Here is a 14,378-nt window from a genome sequence, read left to right as displayed (position 1 = left end):
AATAATTAGGTATTTTCATGCATGTTTCCACCTTAGGGCTTCACATATTTTAATACTTTATTTTCAGTATCAATGCTGTGCTAGTGCTCAAGTTTCCTACTGATAATTAAGTAGCAAACAAATGACTCTGCACACAGATCTTTATTTTCCACAGAAACCATGTGTACAGGAAAATAACATCCACAGCCACAGTGGGATCAGCATCACAGGCTCGTCTCATAGGATGGCTGCTGGTGAAACTTCAAGGGTCAAGCACACAACTGCACTTCAACTCACTGGAGGAAAGAACTGCATGTATTATGCTCCACGTTACACATCATGCATGACACCAAAAATGGTATTTCTGGCTGTTTCATGGACAAATCGAAATGTTCCCCTTCCCAAATGCCACTGGGAAAGTTTTAAATTAAATCCGATAAAGTGGCAACAAATGCAAAAATTTTTCTCTAAAATAATTTATTCTCAAGGCAATTTAGTTTCATTAGGTGACACATTTTGCAGTTTGTCCATGAATCAAGTACACCAGTAACACCTATTAGATGTATAAAAACAGCTTTTTTTTTTCACCCCCTACATGTTTCAGACAAATGTCTGCTTAACTATGTCTCTTAAGAATGGAGACATACAACAAAACGCCTTCCTTTCATTTTATAACAATTTGTTTTGTGTCTTGTCAGCATAAAATTTGAAAGAAAAAAAAACACTGTAAAGCCTTAAAAGAACAGTTGTTGCATTAGATATCTTCAGCGATCATTTAGTGACATGTACACCTGACTGCATGAGACACAAGCAAACTAACATCTTCAAAAACAGAACAAACAAAGCTGTTTAAGGCTTTTAACACTTGACTTGACTATACATGAACACAACAGCAGTAGTTCAGCAAGACAAATGTTACAGGAGTGATGGTTCTGGCAGAACTGTCACTGAAAATACAAACCACTGGAAACGTTTAACATCTTGTTCTTGCACTTTTTTTTTTAGCAAGCACATAAAATGAGCCACAAGAAAAGAAAAAGAAAAAAACAGTGGAAACAAAGTCTTCATCAAAACAATACCGACTGATGAAAAAGAAAAAAAAAGCTCAATGAAAACCAGGCAGTAAACTCGACTTATTGGAGGTAGAAAAAAAATGGGTGTGGAATAAAGTTTCCAGGATTTATTCTTCACTTATTAAAACCCCTGAAAGCACCGTGCTATTTTTAACCAATCTTGAGACCTAACAAGAGTTTTAACAACCAAGTGTTTATACAGAACTGCTTTATAAGCAGTTTTTAACCAACTACTGACCAATGTTGGCAGGCAACAAGGCTCAGAGAATCAGAAGCAAATCAACCTCAATAACACTGCTTCTTTATGTTATTCATAAAATATTTTAAAACAGTTTGATGTTTAAAACCAAAGCCAAACCTCAGGTTGTAATTTATTTAATGGTGTTCAGCTTGCGTTTGACTTGGTTGCATCATTTTTGAAAACACACATTTCATCAGAGGGTGACACAAAACAGCAACTCTTTCAGGGTTACAGAGACGTTCCAAAACTGGGCTGAATTACTGACATCTCAAAAAAATGACATAAATACCACGTTTCATATTGATTACATTCCTACGTTAACATTGAGGTTTCATAACACATCCCCATCCAAAACAGGACGAGGGAAGCTGCTATTAAAACTGAAGGATGCACCACTGGAGGTGGATTAAATTAATTTATAACAAGCGTTTTAGAGCAGTGACCGTCTAAGTAGTCAGCGCATAATGAGCCTCATTGATATCAACCTTCAATTTAGATGTTAATCCGAGTGTGAAGACATGCGCGACACCAGTGACCATGGTGGAATTGACATGCTTTACAAGAACCTCATATGAGATGAAGGATAAGAGGTGCAGGCTCATAGATCAGCTGTTTGGCCTTCTGTAGTCTACACTCCCAATCTGCCTCCAGATCATGATACACGCTCAATACAGTACATACAATGCATTAAACAAGAAATTGTGTATTTTTATCTATAATTAGTTGTATAAATAATATATAGAGATGAATTATTTAAAACTCCACTGTGTCTGAAAAGAAAACTGCAAACTGCAAATTGTTCAGTACTATGAACCATGTTTGAGAAAACCCGTTTGTCAAAAAGATCGTCTTGGTCGAGTTTCCCTTTAAAGCAAACCACATTTAACTTCAATTCAGTTCAGACAGTTAAAGTGAAACAAACACACCACTTTGCAATAAATTCCTCTGCTACACCGTAGCTTGTTTTTTCGGACAAAGAACAATTTTTATTTACGTTTTGCTTCAGAGCTCTGTATAAACATGTGGGGAGATGCAGCTTTTCGCCTGTCATTGCATAAAGATGATGAAAATGGAGGTAAAATCAGCCAGTCAAAAGAATCACAACTATTAAACTATAAACGTGTGTGCATAAAGATGTTGCAGTATTTGTTTTACAAGGTGCTGTGCCATTAATCAGATTTTTACATGCAGTTTTGGTTCCCAAAATGAGAAAATAATATAACTAATGGAAATAAACTGTACTGGTTTTCCTTTACAGCAGTGGGCTTTCACCAGTCCACCATCAGCCAATCACGCCACACCAAGCTGAGGTGTGTTATTAAACACACTGGCTTCAGCAATGGATGGAAACAAAACGCTCTTTATATAGTTTTAAGGGGTAGAATGAGATCAATAACTGCATGATGTTTTGGCAGTGAATTCATAGTTATGTTCAATAATGACTGTACAGTCCAAAGTATTTGTGGTTATTGATTTTTGCTGTAAAGTGGCAGCAATAAATTAGGGCTAAACACACTCCCAAGAATCCCACAGTGTCCTCTCTTTTTACAGCTTGACACATTATACCAGACAAATGTCACAAAAATAACTAAATTACATTATATGAAGGCCATTTAGTCACATGATAGATTTTTTATTTTACATATCCACAGAGTTTAATTAATACACAATGTTACAATGACTATTTTTTCCTTTTTAGTTATTTTACTGAACACTGTGGATGGAATGGACGTTAGTCTGTCAAAAATGCTTCTCATCAATGAATTTTACAAAAAAACGTGCAAAACATCTCGGGGCCTAATCTGAATAAACACAAAAATATGAGCGATTAGAGTTACTCCTATTTACAGTCATTAATATTTACAGTGTCAGATTTTCTCTTCCATGCATCATATTTATTCACCACATTGATTAAATCAAATATAAACTTACAACACTGGTTTATTCACCTTTAAGAGTATCATATATTGGGAATCCAGGTTTTTATCTCATTTACATGAATTATTCTTGTTTGTAAAATACAGCTCTGGAATTTAATGTTTTTTGTTTTGTTTCTTTTTTTGTAAGTATATAATTTTAATGAGTTTAACTCATCTCTGGGTTTCATACATTGATTCTTGGGGAAATAATATATTCATTCTAAATGCATAAACAGAAAAGAAGCTGACAACTCTCTTCCTGAAAGTGCCAGTAAGATGAACAGAGGGAGGAAAGGTCAGAGTGGGGTGGGGGTAGGAGGAGATGTATGTTTGTGTGTGTGTGGTCACTACCACTCTGCATTATCCCAGGCTTCTTCAGCTGGTTTTGTAGGACTCTTCTTCGTCTTACCATCCGCGTTCTCCCAGTTGTTATCCCAGGCCTCCCAGCTCTCCTCTGTGCTGTGTTTGTTGTTGGATGCTCCTTCAGAGCCCCAAATGTCCCAGCTGTCAGAGCTCTTCTTAGCAGAGTTATCTGCAATGGTCCAGCTGTCACTGCTGGGAGATTTCTTCTCTTTCAAGGAGCTGTTGCTGCCAAAGGTATCCCAGAAGTCCCTTGACACAGGCTGGCTAGAACTGCCCTGATATCCCTCAGTGGCATCCATGTTCTGGTAGCTTTCTCCACCAGACCTGAGAAAAGCAGGAATCATAAAAAGAGACTCAAATAGTCACATTACTTCCTGTACTGCGTGAGATTTTTGATGTAAAAATTTTGTATCATTTGTATGAACTTGTTTTATTACCCATCTTCCGGTTTTCCAGAGAACATGTTCGTCAGCTTTGCACCAGCTCCCTGAACCTACAGGACAGCATAACAAGTGGTATTTTAAGCAATGTGACAATAAAAACACAGAAATGGAGAAAGCTAAACTGGAAAATAAAAAAGATGATTTGTACAAATGATCAGCAATGACATCTATAAAATATAACAAGAGTAAATAAATAAAAAGGCCTGCTAATCTAATTTAAATAACTCATACTGCATCCAAAAGTTCTCCAATCCCTGACTAGAGCTTTGCAAGAAAAAGAATATATAAAGAGGTAAATCTACTGACTATACTGAAATTGACACAACACTGCTGCTTTTGCCCTGTCATACAACATGTATCCCTAAAAGTCTTTGAATATGCCATGTGTAACTTTTTATTGGGATTTTTACTCTGTTCAGAATCATTTTAATGCATTTAGCAAATTATTTCAGTGTCTCTACTCATGTTTCAGTCATGGTTGGTATGACAATATAAAATCTGTCATTTCATACTAGATATTTACTTTGATCACAATGGCTTCCAATAATTAGAATTTCTATGACTACAAAACAAATAAATAATAATAAAAAAAAAACGTATATAGCTGATTACTAATTCTACTTTTATAGCAGGTTTTGGTTCTGCTGCAGTCTACTGGACTGCAAGGCATCTTTCATTCACAGCACAGTGTTGCAGTAGACATTTGTTGGGTAGTAAACAGCAGTTCTGTGCAGCTTTTCATGGTGCATTGAAGAAAACATGAAGCCACAACATGTATACAGAATACAGGTATAAAAAGAAAAAAAAAAAAATCGCTACACCACAAAATGGCAAACACATACTTAACTATGAGACAATAATAATTAAAAAAAAAATAAACAGAAAAAAAGGAATTATCAAGTTTACATTTTAACAACTGTCAACTGTGTACTCACCACCAAAGTAATGATGGCAGCAAGAAAAACAAAAGATCACATTTTTAATTAGCTTTGTTTGAACATATATGGACACTGCAAACCCAGTCTCCTTAGAGGCTTAAACTATTCACTGTACAGTGTTTGTTGCTCAGGTGAAGCTTCATCAGTATTCAGTGATCTTCATTCAGGAGACTGGTTTTGCATCAGTACAGAGTGGCAGAGATCTGCCCATCCTACCTTGTTTGCCAGCCCAGTGATGCTGACTGCCATTTCATCTAGCAATTTGCCATCTTTCACCTGAATGAGCCAAATTAGCATTAAAAACTTGGAAAAACAAGAATCTGTTCAAACTGTGTTTGTTACACAGATTATGGAGTGAATTAGAGATTTTGGATAGGTGACGTGTGTAGATTGTTAATAGCACGAGTAATTAACAAGGCAAAAAGTGAGACAGTAAAAAGGCTGATAAAGCATGCAAACTACTTCAGAAACCTTAAGTCAGTAACGCCAGCTACATTAAAAGACAAAAGACTTTGCCCATTCCAATCACTGCCCTTTTCATAAAATAAACCCTCATACAGCATTGGGAGTTAGATTGTCTTACTGTAATCAGAAGCATAAATTCAAAGAGATTCCTTCTGTATTTAGATTTTAAAAAATGACGTTCTTACACAATCGCATTAAAAGACACATCCAGCTGCTGCTCACTTAGCAGTCAAACGGTAAAGCTGTTATGTGGAAGCATTCATGTAGAAAACACTCCCCACTACCTCTGGGGGGTGGGGGGGGGGGGGGGGGGGGGGGGGGGGGTGAAACAGTGAGGTAACACATGAAACAAAGCTTTCATTGACATAAACACATACCCATAGCAAAGGCCGTCTGTTTTCCAGTAAGGAGCTTCTGGTTGTGTCATTTTGTCTTTACAGAACACAGTAAGACAATCCCACAAAGTAAGAAGCACCCTAATAAGACATTTCTGTTTCAGCTGCATAGTTTGATTAAAAATAATTTTAAAATATATATATATTATCTCTGTCTAATATCTGGATTTTGTTGTTTAAAAAGGGAGGTTTGAAAAACATGTTGAGGCTAAATTCTGGTCATTTGAGCAGATTTCAGTGCACCAAGCCAAATGAATGTAGTTGCTAGTTCAAATACAATTAATTTCCCTGCTAGTCAAAGCAAATATGGAAATGATGCAGATCTTTCAAAACCATCCCCAACGGAAAGAGTATTTGAAACAAGGCTTGAAATAAGAAAATTCCTCTAAAAATGTTTAATATTCTTACAGCTTTATCCAGCGACTGTGCTGATGGTTCACACAGACTCACTCATGTCCTCAGATAAACAGCTCACAGCTGGATGCTACTCCTGCTTGGGTCACTGACTGGGAGAAGCAAAGATCCAGATTTTCTTTTAAAGTTCCTTTGAAAACAGGATTTTGTCGTTTAAGGCAAGCTGGCGTAGAGCAGATAAAGCGGCACACCAAGCAGTGGAGAAAATAGCACATTCACATCTGAAGCTGTTTTTTTTTCCCCTCTCTAAAGCACTGCATCCCACCACCAAATCAACAACTTCAAACATCAATGTTACCTTTTCTTGGGTAGGTTTGATAACATTCTCATTTAATGTTTGTCCTAACTCAGTGGCCTAGTTGGAAGTCAGAGAGGAGAGTTGGCTTAAATGAAACAGTTTAACATTCACAGTAGTGCAAGAAACTGAGCTGCCTGTTCGTCAGATGCATGACGAGACCATTAGCGTTCACCATCACAATGAAAAAGCATGAGAGAGTGTAATGGTGGAAGAGAACTGGCATCAGCTTTTGCAGATGCTTTAATTAATGTCTAATGGACAACTGTGATCTCATTAGAAAAAAAAGAAATCTTTATGTAAAAGTACATTAAGATCATGGAGATTTTTCTCTAAATATGGCTCTTTCCCCCCAGGCCATGTTGTTTTATCTCCCAGTATAAAATAGAACATTATTAACAGAAGCATGCCCAACACTGAAACACTGGCTACATAAATACATGCTGACATTTTAGTGTATCTGCTAGACAGTCACAAGGGCTTTTCCGAATGTGGCTGGGCACATGTAAGCTGTTATGGCTGGTTTATACTCAGGTGGCATCTTCAACAAGTCAGGCCTGCGTAGCTGACACGGTGTGTGTTTATACTCGAGTGAAGGGTCTGCATACGACAGTAGGGCTGGTATCTACCAGTAAACGCCACGGTGTGCAAGTTTTTTTGATGGTTCGTTTTAGTTCCAGACAATATTTCCTGCTTTAGAACAACAATAGTGGCTAATGGCTTTTATTCAACCATTAACATTTATATGTTATGCATTCAGCTACAAGACCCAAACATCCGGAAACACTATCACACTCTGACCAATCACAAGGGAGTACTTATGCATAGCTGCTCGGGTAGCCAGGACGCCCAACAGGCCTGAAGAGGAGCACATCAACCTTCTGCAGACCTACACAGAGCCTACGGTGGTTAAGGCGTAACCAAGGCGACGCAGACACCACCCGAGTATAAACCAGCCATAACACTACAAGCTCCAAGCACATGACCGAGTGACTGTCAATCATACTGCCATTGGTAGAACTTTAACAGAACTTTGATCACCTAAAGTTGTTTTAAATGTGTTACTGAAGTAAACTGTTCACGTACCATTACACCTCTTTAGCTCTAATAGTACTGACCACAACAACTGCCATGCATGAATAGATAGCCATTTCATGAATAAAAAGGAGTGGACACTTGCTCATTTCCATGTTATAAGAAGAATACCCAGCGACCCCCGACACCAGATATATCTTATGGCACAACAGAATTCACAGCTACCCATCAAAAGTTACCCATGAACTCATAAAGACCAAAGACAAGCAATGCTTTGTTTGAACATGCAGAAGTATGTTAAAATGACATTCAGCAAAATTTTTCAAAATTAATTAAAGTAAAATAACAATAAATAAAAATATATATTTGACAAATATGTAAAACATAAGTTGAAAAAAAAAAACATAACGTGAAAACGGCACCATGCACCTACAAAATGCTTTACCGGTTCAGGGGGAGCTTTGTAACCCCTTAACTACATCCAGAGAGGGCAAAGGGATATTAGTAGCAAAACAATTATTACAAGTTGAGTTTGTTTGTATATGAAGAGATTTTCTAATAAAACAAGCACAAAGCAAGAGAACACTCAAGTAAGGACTAACTAAACCCAGACTTTAACAAGCTGCCTGGGACTAGGTCAGTCTTACCTTTAAAGTTGCTTGGTTGGCCAGTTTGGTTGTCTGAATGAGGGGGAAAAAGTGACTTGTATAGTTTTATATAGGCTGTGATTTATATGCAACAATGTCAAATAGAAACATAAACAGTATTTTTTTTTTTTGTTTGTTTGTGTATTTTGTTCAAATAAACTCACATTATCTTTGGCAATAGAAGCAAACTTGCTGGCTCCAACAGTGAAACTGCTCCAGCCCTGGGAGAGGAAGAAAAATATAAAATAAATCACAGCATTCAGCAGGAGAGGGCGAAGAAGGAAGCCCAACAAAACAATGCACTAGGAACCTACTGAATAAATTGAGGACATGGCGTTGTTTAGGAAGTCTTCCTCTTTCTTCTCCGGGGTCACAGTGTTGCCAAAGCCAACATAACGGTTCTCCTGATTCCCACTATAACCTCCGCCACTGAAGAAACATTAAATAATCATAACAATAAGTTTAAAAAAAAAAAATAAAAAAATTAAAAAAAAAGTACATTTATACATCACAAAAGAAGAACGTATAACAATTCACCTCTGATAAGAATTTACATCATCACTTAACCAATCTTCAAAAGCTTTCTCGCCAGTATTCGCCGAGGTCTGACCAGGTCCTCCAGAACTGAAGCAAAGGAATATGGGTTCAATGCTCTGATGACTGCTCTGTATTCCAAACTGCATTTGTGAGTTCAAAACATCCTGCATATTTACCGATGAGAAGATGAAAGGCTGGTCTTAGGTTGAGGAGATGTCCAGTTTCTGGCAGGGGATGTCTCAATAGACCACTCTTTACCTTCTGCTAGAGTCGCCACCTGTTACAACAAATTAAGACATAATTCTTATAAATACCGCTGAAATTCTAACATTCTTCTGCTTGACATACAAACACATTTTTAACCTTAAAGTCAGCCTGTTTCTCTTTATTATTTTGAGGATTCTGAGCCTTAACAATATATAAATAAATTTCTAAAAAAAAAAAAAAACAGAGTACTTCAAAAAGATCATGAACCCTGCAGATCTAATTGTGAGACATCTAAAAAATATGCAAGAAAACAGAGTTCAGACCAATTTTATTTTCATCCAAAACAAATATGTGTGTCCAGACTTCTGACTGGTATAACTTGTAACCACCCTCCGAATCCTCACTGACCTTGCAGTGTCAGTGTGCATGTCTTTGTGTTGTACACAGGTTTAAAAGCCTACATTAGCTGTGAAAGTGTGCACTAAGAATAACTAATCAGGCTTGTACGGAGATCACCACTATCGCAACATAAACTGGTTGTCTCTAAGCCGCATATTTTTCAAAACTTGCGAGTTCAGTTTTGTGTTACAGCCCAGCAAGTCCAGTGATAATATAGGCACTTAAAGCATTTGATTTTGAGCCTACCTTGTCCCGAAAGAGTGCAGCAGCTTTGCTGTTGTATTTCTCCTGTAAAGTCCAGTTTGGGTCATAATCATCTTGGAGTTCAAGGAACAAGCGGAATTTTCCATTTCCTCCTGCTTTCATCTTCTCCAGTTCGATATCTTTCCATTTGTCCATAGTTACAGAGCGCACAAAACTACAACCAGAAAACAGAAGACAAATCACACATCAGGATACAGCAACATTTTAGGAAAACACCAATGATAAAATTCTTGGGGTTTTTTTTTGTAACACTGACAATAAAAGTAAGCATTTAGGCAGTAGTTGATGTCGCTTGTTATTTATTTTCCCTTAAATTGCAAGGAAACAATGAAATTTTAAAAATGAAAATGTTTTAAAGTAGGGATGCACAGATACTAATACTGGTATCGGCTCAATACCAAGCATGTGTACTCATACTTGGTATTAATAAAAGTGCATCAATACCACAACCGATACCGTACTAGTCAAGCTAGCGCAGATGTGTTTGATGACATGTTTCGTTCATGTTTAAAAAATAAAATAAAATAAATGCCTTGAATGTTAAAATGTGATATATTTTTTTGTTACACTAAAGCTAGATCTTTGCTTCAAAACCACACATTTATAGTTGTATTAAGGTAAAATGTGCCAAATCAAAACTAAATTTGTTAAAATTGTTAGATCTGTAATGTTATATTTGTACTGATGAGGTAACTTCAGAAAGGACGGGTAATTTATTACAATCTTAATAAAATCTAACACAGTTATAACAGCATAAATAACCATAGTCACAATAATGTTCACACAAACAGATTTGGTATCAGCAAATATTGATATTGGCAGATATTCAAATTTCAGATATCAGTATTGGATTGGAACTCTAAAAAAGTGGATCGGGGCATCCCTATTTTCAAGTATTTCAGTCTTTCGTCACTCCCTGAATATGTACAAATAAGTTTACACAAATGTCAAAAATCTTTATATCTCACATAAAACACAGATTTTCTATTATTTTTCTTGTGCCAAAAACATTCAAATGCAAATCTAAACACATTCAGAGTTTAGTGACTGTAAATGCAACATAATCAGGACAAACCAAATAAACAATCACTGCCATCAGTTGCTGTTATCCCGTTTCCAGTTCTAATAGCAGAAATCAAGATGTATCTGTACATACATAAATATTTATCCATATATAATGGTAGAAATTCTTCCTCTCTAGGTTGTTCAGCTACTGGAAAATAAAGCGGGATGGAACATATTCTAAATCCATCTATGAATTGCAGATGGGCTAATAATCGATCATTTTGATGTCTATGCCATGAACTGGCGGGAGACATACTCATTTATGTCCAATCTGTTTTTGTAGTTTTTTAAATGTGTGTCATCAACATGCACGTAAACATAATGTCATTTGCTAAATGATGAGCAGAAGCAAATATCTTGTGTGAGTCTCTGTTGATAAAATATTATTACGATTCACAGCCCTTACCTGAGATGCACTCCCAGTCCTCTGTGTTTTCCAGAACACTCGAGACAAATCCAAATGCCATATGTGACACTAACCCACTGAGGATTGAAAGCCCCACACTCAAAACACAGCTGAAAAGCAAACAGGGATAGGAAAATGACTGACTGTTCAGTATGAACTGTCATATATAACTTTGAATCTTTACTTTGCATTCTATCTTTGAAAACTATTTTGCTAAGTAGTTCATTCAAAATGTTGTTTTCATGCAAGTGAAAGTGTTAGTTTACTAGTATGTCCACCTGAATAAAACAGGCTAGAGGACACCTGATCCTGCCAATAGATGCAAGCCAACACAAGATTCACAAGCAGAAAAATTTTGCTTAAAAATACTCTTATTTGATCAAGAAAACATTTTGTCAGGGATTTTCAGAGGAAGCAGCACTGAATTGTGAATTCTGCCATGAGGTTCTGGTGAAATTATATCAGGCCACATAAATAAGCTGACATGAGGTCTCACATTATTTTCATCCTGGGTTCTCACTTCCTTCAGAACTCTTCTGGTCCTTGGACTCGCCATGATGACAAACTGCAAGGGGAATGGCACAAATCTTCTTTGATACGACAATCTTTCATTATAAAAAATAAGTTCTTTCAGCAATCTGTGCTCAAACTGAATAAAATGGTATTAACATTTTGTATACTGAAATCTCAGATTTCTACATAAGTATTTCTTAGTGTTTAATCAAACGAAAGCACTTCAGACTTTTAATTAATACCTTAAATGCCTGGTTAACAATTAAAGATATTGCAGTTTTAGTTATGTAAACTAAAGCAGAACTGGTCCTGCATCATCTATAAGAAGCTTTACTCAAGTTTAATTGCAACTCCCATTCAAAGAGTTGAAGATCAGCGAGCTGCAGTCATGAGGAGCTCCAAAAAGCTGCAACACCAGCTTTTGGTAAGGAGATGTTTTTTTTAAACCTAATCCACAGCAACAAAGTTTATACATAGGACACAGTATATGCTGCACTCAGTGAGGGAATAGGGATGATGGGGCACACACACAAATTGTGTTGAAGTTCAGAATAGGATGCAGGATGAAACTACCAAGCTGTGAGAGTAGCACTGGCATTAATTGAAAAGAGGAAGAAAAATAAAGAGTAACAAGTGAAAATTCTTGCTAAATTCAAGTTTATAAACTGGAGGCAATATCAGAACACAGCTTCGACTATCTTTTATACAGTCTATGACAGCGTTTTACATCCACCTGATTTTTTTCCTCAATGTTGTAAACAACAGATATCATGCACATTCATTTTTCACACTGCAGTGCGGCGCAGGACTGTTAGATTGTTGCCACAGCTAAACAGCTAAAAAGAACACGGTTATTATTCACTGACCGTAATAATGTGATGTTCATATAAGCACAACAAGGATTCACATCAAAACTGGCAGGTGTTGGTAGCATCAATGTGATCTACAATATAACTATGGGACCAATCCCATTTAATCCAATACTACAGAAAGAAAATTATATGACAAAAAAAAGAAAAACACATGTATATAAGCAGCATTCAAAAATAAAATAAAAATATGACAAGGATCATTTGCAGAATACAAGACACGACTCCACACGTTTTACATCATGGGTCATTTTTGCAAAGGTTTTGAACTAAATTACGAGGCTGTGATGAGTGATAAAATAAATCTGTTAAAAAAAAAAACAAAAAAAACTGTAGATTAAGGTACAAATCCTAAATATTTTTACCTAAATCTACAGGCTACTCTCATCTGGCTGAGATAAACAGCGGTCAGTTAATTAAATCTCTCAGCTGCAGTTTAAACATTAGCAAAAACCAACTGGAAAAGTACAAGAAAAAGTGTGACTTTGGGGAAAATTTCCACTGATCAGTAACCGCGTGGGGGAATGTTTTACAGAGATCCACGCATCTGAAATTCACACAGTGAAAAAGAGCACAACTTTCATGCAGTTTCATGTTTACTTGTCTTCATGAGCATCACTGCAGTGTAGTAATCTTCATACAGACTACTGTTTCTCAAATGGGGGTACGTGTACCCCTGTGGGTACTTAAAAGCATTCCAGAGGGCACTTGTTTTCTTTAAGACATCATTAAATAAAAATCTTATACACATATACATATATATATATATACATATATATATATACATATATATATATACATATATATATATATATATATATATATATATATATATATATATATATGTGTGTGTGTGTGTGTGTGTGTGTGTGTATATCAATAAATGTAAGTTTACATTTATAAACTGAATTTACATTTAGATTTATACCATTTCATTCAGACTTGAATTGACCCCCACTTGTTATGAGCCAAATCATATCCATCAGTCACTGTCGCCTTGACAATGCAAACAAAAGTTTAATAAACCAAACACAAATGACAAAGTGCTGTATTTCATGTGTTTTCTTAACTAAAAATACTTTACTCTGACGAATGCAGTGGTTAGGGGGTAGTTGGCTGAAAAAAATGTTTTACAAGGGGTACTGTATTGCAAAAAGGTTGAGAACTCCTAATATAGACTACCATCTTATATTGTTAAGACCTCTAAGCAAGTCCTAAACAGAAATAGCAGCAATTAAATAGTAAATTAATATTACTTTAACTTGTCCTTTGAGTAATCACTGTCATGATACAACGTGTGAAGTCGTGGCAAGGCTCATTGTGGGGGGAAAAAGAAAACACTGCTCACGATATATACAGGCTTCGGGGCACATTTAACAATATTCGGTCAATATGTCACTCTTTTTGTTGAGTATTCACTCGAGTAATGTTTAAAAATCGCCTCTTAAATGTGGTGTTTACAGCCAGGTGAATATTTTAACCAAATGCTGCGACCGGCGGCGATGCTAACATTAGCTTAGCTGGCGCTAAACATTAACGTTACCTGACTGCGACTGACGGATGAATACAGTGGTTTTTAAGAGTCCGTGGGCTCTGCTGATAAACTCCACGAAGACCTTCCTTCTGTCACGGAGCACAGTAGATGTCGGAATGTCACAGACTCTGTCAGACGCACAGCAGTGTTTTGAAGATTGCTAATGTTAGCAGCCGGTAGCCATGTTCCTGTTTGCATACGTTGGCAATGCAATGCATGCTGGGAAAACTCTTCTTCTCTTCTTTAAAGTTTCATTGGCGAGTGAAGCTGAAAACCCAGTTTCAAGTTGCATTACCGCCACCCACTGACCTGATATCTTTACCAGATATGTTTCCTTTGGGTGTTTGAATGACAATTTGACCTTGTTTTAAGTATTT

General features: G+C 36.5%; 1 protein-coding gene across 2 annotated transcripts; it reads right to left on the bottom strand.

Annotated features, from left to right (window-relative positions):
- Positions 1-196: 196 nt before the first annotated feature.
- Positions 197-14,196, bottom strand: arfgap1 (ADP-ribosylation factor GTPase activating protein 1). Of its 2 annotated transcripts, XM_079242417.1 has the most exons (13): positions 14,011-14,196; positions 11,582-11,650; positions 11,086-11,195; positions 9,597-9,768; positions 8,921-9,021; positions 8,745-8,831; positions 8,522-8,636; positions 8,372-8,428; positions 8,208-8,240; positions 6,529-6,585; positions 5,173-5,232; positions 4,013-4,068; positions 197-3,899 (listed from the first exon to the last, which is right to left on the bottom strand). In XM_079242417.1, exons 2-13 carry the CDS (start codon positions 11,639-11,641, stop codon positions 3,560-3,562), a joined length of 1,248 nt encoding a protein of 415 aa, XP_079098543.1. In that variant the 5' UTR covers positions 11,642-11,650; positions 14,011-14,196; the 3' UTR covers positions 197-3,559. The 2 variants fall into 2 exon arrangements, with proteins under 2 accessions (XP_079098543.1, XP_079098544.1); XM_079242418.1 differs by lacking the exon at positions 6,529-6,585.
- Positions 14,197-14,378: the final 182 nt, after the last annotated feature.

Source organism: Telmatherina bonti, assembly GCF_933228915.1.
Source record: "Telmatherina bonti genome assembly, chromosome: 6".
Classification (NCBI taxonomy): domain Eukaryota; kingdom Metazoa; phylum Chordata; class Actinopteri; order Atheriniformes; family Telmatherinidae; genus Telmatherina; species Telmatherina bonti.
Note: the sequence above shows the minus strand (reverse complement) of the source record. Positions and strands in the feature narration are given on the sequence as shown.

What these genes read in the sequence shown, in the direction of transcription:
- arfgap1 (XM_079242417.1), bottom strand. Translation starts at nt 11,641, where the DNA reads ATGGCGAGTCCAAGGACCAGAAGAGTTCTGAAGGAAGTGAGAACCCAG. An exon ending in GAACCCAGGATGAAAATAAT is followed by an intron (nt 11,196 to 11,581) that starts GTGAGACCTCAT and finishes TTTGCTTTTCAG; the next exon opens with CTGTGTTTTGAGTGTGGGGC. An exon ending in CCAACCAAGCAACTTTAAAG is followed by an intron (nt 6,586 to 8,207) that starts GTAAGACTGACC and finishes ACTTCCAACTAG; the next exon opens with GCCACTGAGTTAGGACAAAC.